Source organism: Magallana gigas, chromosome 7 (genome assembly GCF_963853765.1).
Source record: "Magallana gigas chromosome 7, xbMagGiga1.1, whole genome shotgun sequence".
Classification (NCBI taxonomy): Eukaryota; Metazoa; Mollusca; class Bivalvia; order Ostreida; family Ostreidae; genus Magallana; species Magallana gigas.
Genome location: NC_088859.1, coordinates 40459872 through 40468327, shown reverse-complemented (window position 1 = coordinate 40468327; position 8456 = coordinate 40459872). Strand labels below are relative to the sequence as shown.

Sequence of the window (8456 nt, the reverse complement as noted above, 5' to 3'; positions counted from 1 at the left end):
AAGTTGACAACATACAGTATTCAGATTAAAAGATACACATACATACATGTAGAGGTCAATTAAAATGTTGATAACATACACTAACAATTTATGTGTTTAAGCAGGGACGTAGATACGTTAGTAACTGTATGTACGTCCCTGGTTTAAGTAATACTGTACATTGTGGTTCCTTTTTGCCCCCCCCCCCCCTTTTTTTTAAAGTACATGTGGTATATGTATCAAAAGTAGCTGAAATGATTTACATTTCCTTTACACTTTGTCTAAGAGACGTAACGTTACAGAATCGGTCGGTTAAGATATTTCAACAACTCTTAATAGAACTCGGAGATGAGGAAACCCTTTACATACAATCAAACTTCTAAACCACGGACTTATAATTTTACTGGTCCGTAAAAAAAATCCTTGGTCAATACAGAATAAAGATATGTAGAAATCATAGATTTTATTCAAAATTTATGTAGAAAACTAGATCTATTAACAAATACAACGATCAACTAAAAGTTACGCACTAACTATAGTTAAAAGTTTAATATGTACACAATTCATTTACAAAGAAAAAAATCTATGGTCGGGTGAGTTTCATCTTAAAAGTTAGAGTTCGTTGTGGTAAGTTCATGTAACAAATTCAGTTTTAATACAGGTTCAGAGCACTGTTGCAGGGTGTAGTTGTATACACTTCGTACCACACAGGGACATGTTCGAACATCTCCGGTGTCTATATTTAGACATAGTGGTTCAACATAGACTCGTAATGCTCCTGGCGACCTGAAGCCACATTGGTTGGGCTTCCGTTGTCAAGGATATATTTCTGAAAAAAAGTTTTTTGAAAGAATTTGTATAAAAGGATATTTTCAAAATCTGAGTCTGGTTGATCTAGAAGGCCAATGATAATTAAAATGTGTACGTGTACAAGGATCTTAATCTTGCAAAATATTTTAACGTATTGGGGTTCAGCAAGTTCCTTAATAGATATTCTGTTGTCATAAATAGTAAGATTATTCAAGAAGAAATAAACCTCCAGTTCTTCAAATGATGTTTGGCCATCTGTTATCTTTTTGCCGATACCGGATTCATATGAGCTGTATCTTTCCTATAGAATTAAAATTATTACGCATATAAAGTTTGAAACAAAATATCGATCTCATACTTAAACTGAATTTTCAAAATGATTTTTTTTTCACCGTCTGGGAATGTTACATGCAATTATACATGTACCTTAACTTGTTTGGCAATAACACCCTCTTTTAGAATTCTTTCTGCATTCAACAACCCTCTTGCGAAAGAATCCATAGCACCTGCATGTAAAGGGAAACAATAATCAAATATATGAAACCCTTCTCACTGACATGGAATCGAAATCACGGTGTTGCAAGTGAAGAATTTGCAACACTCGAGACAATTGGAAAACCTTCGAATTTTCAATTCGGATGACATATATAATAAATAATATTGGGAGTTCGTATATTATACATGTTAACTAATTAGCAAATCTTTAAAATTTCTTTGCTTTATGTACCGATGTGGGAGATAAACATATCTCGTAGCTCGGTAGATTCTCTTCGGACTTTGCAGTCAAAGTTAAGTCCACCGGGCGAAAGACCACCTTGTTCTAACACAGTCTGGGAAAAATATGGACAAATATATTATTCTAAAAAAAAGAAACTAAAGAATGTTTGTAATCTAGTGTATATTGACAAAAGAAAATGGAAGAGTCTTGAGATTTTGTGATAACCATATTATGATTTTTATAACTTCTTGAGACTTCTTGTATACTAGTAATTATATAAAATACAAGGAGTTCGGGGAGAGGGAACCTGCCTTCATAACCATGGTTGTGTTTTTAATATCCATGGGGAACTGGTCCGTGTCCCAACCCAGGTCCGGTGACCCCGTGTTAGAGTCAATGGACCCCAGCATTCCAAATCTGTCAATACAGAGAGCACGTCAGAAATAGTATTAAAGTATTTAAACGTTACATTAAAACTTTGTGATTCAAAGTATTGTAAACTATTATTCTTATTCCATTGAACTACAAATTAAATCTCTCTGTTCATGTTAAGTGATAATTTACATGCTTTGAAATAAACGATTAAAAAATCTCTTGTTTGAAGGTAGGAGAAAATGATCAGCTTACGCGGATGACATTACAATGTCGTGTTCGTATCCATGGCCGGCCAGAGTGGTGTGGTTTGGTTCAATGTTAAGCTGTATAAATTAAATTAAAAAGCATTAAATCTTGTAGAGAGAGTCTTACAAACATGTAATACAAACCTAAGGAGGCTGGGAGGCAAATAATTGATTCATACGATACAATCACCTTCAATTCATAGATTTATATCACTAACATCAATTAATGACGCTATTGATATCATGGCAGAATAATATCTTTAACAATAGGTTAGATTTTTTATTTTAACTCAAACCATATCTAGAAAAACAGTATGGAGATGGAACAGTACTACAAAATGTGCACGACCGTTGGGCTTCGTTAATATATCAAAGATCTTTATGGAATACATGTTAAAACCTTGTAGTCCTTGTCTAGTCCGTAGTGTTTGAGGAATCCGATGACAGTCATGGCATCTGAAATAATCAGATAAAGAAGAAACGAATTAAATATCAAAATTAATAATACTTTCTAAACAGGACCTAACATTTATCAAGTTGAACGACGTCCTATATACCGTAGTCATATTGATGCTTGGAAGGTTCCTTTGGTTTAGGTTCTATCAGCAATGTTCCCGTAAACCCAATCTTTTTCTTGTATTCTGAAAATCAGGCGAAATTTTTTAAAAAGAAGTATGTATGAAAATAAAGCAAAAGAGATTAACTGATGTATGTAGAAGGATCACTGGGTTTGAGGACAAATTTTCATAAACATTTATCTACATGTATGTTATCGGCTTTATTTCATCTTCTTTGAAGTTTTCCCATACCTGCAGCCATTCGAAAGAATGAGGCTAAGTTATTAAGTTCTGTGAGAACGTTGGTGTTCAAGATTGTATGGTAGCCCTCTCTTCCGCCCCAGAAAACTGTAAACAGATTAAATTACAATCAGTGTCAATGATTATTACACGTTGTTTGTAGATATGTTGTGTCGTAAACTTTTAAACTACGTCATACACACCAAAGTTTTGGGCACCCATTTTCTTTGCGACCTCTAAACCTTTCTTGACTTGCGCTGCCGCCATAGCAAAGATGTGGGCGTCTGGATTGCTTCCAGCCCCATTCATATATCTTAAAAATTGCATAATACAGAATCAGTATTCGATAAAATTGCTGATTATTCTTTAGAAATGAATTACTTCCAGAAACATTTCATTCCCTTTATCTACCTTTGATGAGCAAACAAGTTACATGTAGCCCACAACAGCTTGACCCCTGTTTTGTTTTGTAACTCTAATGCAAGGTCGACGATCTCGTCCAAATTCTTGTTGGTCTCCGCTAAGGTTGCTCCTTCTGGCGCTATGTCTCTATATAAAATACAAATGTTCATTGTTCGGCGTAGGATATAAATTCCATATATTAGAACTATGTCAAAAAATCATACTCTAACATTCTGAATTTGTTAAAGAAGAAATCTTTTCATACCAATTTTAATTTTTTAAAATTTCAATTTAGATCAGGTTCACTTGTCTTGATATATCATATATATACCTATCGTGGAATGTCCAGTATGGAACTCCAAGCTTTGTGAAGAACTCAAAACCCGCCCTTAGACGCCTCTTGGCGTTTGCCATGGAGTTACTGCCATCATCCCATGGGCGAACCAATGTAGGAAATCCAAAAGGATCCGCTCCTACGCATTCGATGTAGAATATGTCATCAGACCCAAATTATCCATGATTTAAGCTATATTGTTAGCGTGTTTGAATTCACATAATAATTTTCTCTTTATCATTTTTTGCAGATATTATTTGTTTCAAATTGCATGATATGGAAGAATTTTAGAGAATAACTTCATAAATATAAAAGTACCAGTTCCACGGAACGTGTGCCAGAAGCAGACAGAAAAACGAAGCCAATCCTTCATTGGTCGTCCCATCACTTCCTGGAATTAAAAAACCCATTATGCGTGATGAGACCTATCAATATTGACACTCAAGCAATTTTTGTTTGTGGATTTTTTTTCTTAAGTTTCTGATACATGTGCACACAAATCATGCCATTTCAAAATCTGCAGTGATTATGATTGTATACTAATACATACTTTTTCTGGTTCATAGGTCTTGAACACCATTGTTTCATCGGCTCCAGCATCCTTCTTCAGTGGAATTTTACCGATGCCTTCAAGTATATAAACAAAAGCATTAACAAAAAGTCTAACTGTGTATACAAGAATATTAAAATGGCTGAATTGTTCAGAAGTGGCCCACTGCTGGCCACTCGATAACCACGTCCGTGTGTAAATGTTTTCTCTAGTCAAACCAGCTGATTAATAAGGATCTAAAGAATCTTATCTACATTAATTATATGTTAATAATATATATATACCCATGAAAATGTGATGGTTTTCAACCATTTTTTTAATTTTCGGGCGCTATTTTGTTATCAGTTTGCACAAAAATGAAGTTGAACGAAAAATTAATTTGCATTTATATATACATTAAGATTGATACGATTCTCTTTCCGACTGGCAAGTATCATATATAAATAAGTTGCATGTAACATACTTGAAAATTTTAAAACTGCAGATGGACGAAACCCATGCCCCGAGTAGAAGAAAGGAAAGTTTCAGATGAAGTCTTTGAAAGATCATGGCAGGTGTTAAACATCAGAAGAAGATAAAACGTATTTCTTGAAGAAATCTATCAACAGAATATTAAAGCCATTAACCCTACCTTCGAAGAATTCTGCTCCTGGTGCATCAAATGCACGGTATTTAGAATCGTTTCCAGCAGGATCATCCGAGGATGTGGGAGCGAACGAAGACATGTTTAAGTCTTGGGTTTTTGGAAAAACTGGTAAACCTTTCAGCTCACTCTGCAGCCAAAATCTGGGTCGATCGTACCGATTACAATTTGGAGATAAACACAACTGCTATAATTTACTTTACGAGATAGGGACGGGTGTATATGATGAGTTCGAGTCGAAGGGGGCTGATAACTAGCCTGACCTCTTACTAATGAGATTACATGCTCAAATCGGCATGTTGACTTTATAACTTAAAATTTAGTCATTCAACTGAATACTTGTCTCTGAGTTGATCTCAGTTACACATACATGTATATATATATATATGTTGTCTGTTAACTTCAAAAGTGCACAGAGAATAAATGAAATGGAGTAGTTCATTGTATATTTTATAAGATTTCATGAAAAGTACGTCTTTAGGAGCAGATCTAGCGGTAGCGGGTTGGGGAGGGGTTGTTTCAATATGAGATCACTGATTAAGTTTCAGTCCCTCCTTTCCGGAGAAAATGATACAGTTCCGTCCCCTTTTGTCCGTTATTATAATTTTAAGTTGAAATTGTCGTATCTTTATAACGATTCAGGAAATTAATCATTAAATCTATAGGAACAATAAGTATCTTAAAATGGGTCAACACCTTGTACTATCTGTTGTGCGTTAATCATAATGTACATAAGTCAACTTAATTAGGTTCACTTGTTGGACAAGATATCTGGTAAGTCAACTTATCTTGTCCAACAAGTGAAAATAATTATCTGGTAAGTCGTCTTATCGATAGATATTGTCAACGTCTCATGTTCGTCTTTTGTAGGAGGATGTGAGGCCATCCTCGGATCAAAATGTAAACATTTTTTGAACTGGCTTGTTTCTGTCCAAAACCTCATATTTCACGGATGATAAAAAACAACCGTGAAATATGAGGTTTTACGTGTTGTTTTTTATGCAAATTTAGCTGCAATAATGTAGCCCACTCCGATTTCAGTTTATATCTTATGTGCCCCCCCCCCCCCCCCCCCAAAAAAAATGGGAGAGGGCTACATTATTGCAGCTAATGCAAATTAAGCATACGAAAACAAGCATTTTTCAATCACCTAGAACTGTGCAGCTTATATATAAATTCAAGATCTAAAAATCTGAAAAAATCTGAAAGCATGTCCTCACTACTTTCCCACCTGCGTACAAATAATGCAAATGATAAATACATAATATAGAAAAATCTGAGCAATCAACATAATCATCTGACAAGCAGACAATTATACATGTATACTAGCAATATGGAGAATATATCCAGCGTATGAAAATGGAGTAATGACACGTGTAGTACTGTCATAGAAAGCGAGTGAATGAAGCAGTTTAAGAACCGTGAATGTTTATGTTACCATTTGTGAACACAGGCAAATAAAATAGGATGCTGTCACGCTATGGTCCCCTAGCTACCGGTAAAATAGAATATTTCATTATGCATGTTCGTCGGAGGGACCACTTCTAAATTGTAAAAAAAAAAAAACCTGTTTCAATAATTGATATATAATTCAGAACTGAAGGGGTTGGGTGTCGAGAATAGAAACATGTATTTTTACCTATCTTTATTCATAATTGATTTCCCCCTAAGGAAATTATGAAATGGTATGTACAAGTATTACACAAATCAAGCAAAATGTATATTATAATATTACATGGCTGTTATAGAGACATACCAGAATATTTGACAGGGTAGCCATAGAGTGAAATGTTGTCTGATGCAGAATAGAGATACAATTATAAAATTATGATATAATGAGAAAAGTAATGCACACTTTTATATATTCATGTGCTCAATACTGTACACGGCGAATAAAAAATCCCATCCCACTGTCAGAGGAGGCATTCTTGAATTGTCTCCCTTTCGATAAAAAAAATTACTCAAAAAGGGAAGCGCGGCATTCCATTTCAGTCTTCTATTTTATATAGATTAAAAATTGGCAAGCAATGCCGTATGAAATGTGTTACTTTCATAAATTTGATTACATACAGACGTAAATATTGACAATCTTAAATACAATCAATAACCCTCGTCAACAGACGAAAGTTCTATAAACATTTTATTACAACATCAAACCAAAGATATCAATCAATCTTAAAATAGAATTTGGCGAGCCGAGGAATCACATTACACTTCACTTAGATAAATTAAACTGCATACAAACATGTCTGTTGACAAAAATAATACAAAACCGTGATCAACGATCTAATTCAATTAATTACAACACGAAAGTTCCGCGAATAATTTTTGCAATATAAAACTATCGAACATCACAATGTGTACACGTGGTCTGTCGTTACGGTAAATGGCTTTGATCCTAGCGGTAGTATTAATTTATCGATCAAAAGGCTACTCTATAAACAACGGTTAGCACAATGCTTTACTTTGTTTATTTTCAATTATCATATTTCTGTTTGCTAGGAATACAAAGCGGGGGTTGTTTCGCCATCCTGAACCCATTAAGAGAGACAAGCATTGTAAAGATGGGTCAAGAGTAATTTGTATAATGTAAGAAAACTGAGCTCAAAGATTGGCCCTGAAATAGGTTATAAGTAATATATTGAACAAGATCACACTAATATAAGCGTCCTGTTTTGTACCATACCTGTACATTGTTTTAAAATGGCTTTAATTTTTTCTTTGGCTAATATTTTAATCACGTTTGAAATACATTTAGAGCATAAATTGCTCTCATTTGACCGCAATAATAACATCTTTTTTGCGAATAAGAACAACAACCACAACATCATCAACAAAAACACAACATCTGTTATACCACCATAACCATACCATTACCACAACTTCTACTTTAAAAAAAATACTCCTCCTCCAACTACTTCTATTTTAACACCAACAATACCAACATTCAATACATCACTTATTACAACTACTATCAAATCAATGGCAACAAGTTTAACAATCATTCAACAGCTCATTCTATAATGAAAAAATTATCATTACTAAGATGTAAATATTACTTTCTGTACTAGTATACAAATAATTAAATTGAAATGCAACATCAACAAAGAACACAACAGCGGTACTATACCAACACCTAGCCACCACTTTATGATACCAATACAACAACACTGAGCCACCACTGCATGATAACAATACAACAACACCAATCCGTTGTTGTATGATAACAATACAACAACACCTAGCCACCACTTTATGATAACAATACAACAACACCAATCCACCGCTGTATGATAACAATACAACAACACCAATCCACCGCTGTATGATAACAGTACAACAACACCAATCCACCGCTGTATGATAACAATACAACATCACCAATGCATTGCTGTATGATAACAATACAATAACACATAGCCACCACTTTATAATAACAATACAACAACACTGAGCCACCGCTGCATGATAACAATACAACAACACCAATCAGTTGTTGTATGATAACAATACAACAACACCTAGCCACCACTTTATGATACCAATACAACAACACCAATCCACCGCTGTAGGATAACAATACAAAAACACCAATCTACCGTT

General features: G+C 34.4%; 1 protein-coding gene across 1 annotated transcript; it reads right to left on the bottom strand.

Moving 5' to 3' along the window:
- Positions 1-425: 425 nt before the first annotated feature.
- LOC105340946 (xylose isomerase) lies at positions 426-5094 on the bottom strand. The gene is made up of 15 exons (XM_011447221.4): positions 4842-5094; positions 4211-4287; positions 3979-4051; positions 3658-3799; positions 3336-3473; positions 3128-3237; positions 2937-3032; positions 2685-2768; positions 2528-2583; positions 2135-2205; positions 1819-1924; positions 1517-1619; positions 1216-1295; positions 1016-1090; positions 426-808 (listed from the first exon to the last, which is right to left on the bottom strand). The coding sequence occupies exons 1-15, from the start codon at positions 4933-4935 to the stop codon at positions 722-724; spliced, it is 1392 nt and encodes a 463-aa protein (XP_011445523.3). The 5' UTR covers positions 4936-5094; the 3' UTR covers positions 426-721.
- Between the last annotated feature and the right edge of the window lie 3362 nt (positions 5095-8456).

Excerpts from the sequence above, each read along its gene's own strand:
- LOC105340946 (XM_011447221.4), bottom strand. The coding sequence starts at position 4,935 with ATGTCTTCGTTCGCTCCCACATCCTCGGATGATCCTGCTGGAAACGAT. Across the intron at positions 3,238-3,335 it reads AACTTGTTTGCTCATCAAAG|ATATATGAATGGGGCTGGAA; the intron begins GTAGATAAAGGG and ends GCAATTTTTAAG. Across the intron at positions 1,091-1,215 it reads TTATTGCCAAACAAGTTAAG|GAAAGATACAGCTCATATGA; the intron begins GTACATGTATAA and ends TTAATTCTATAG.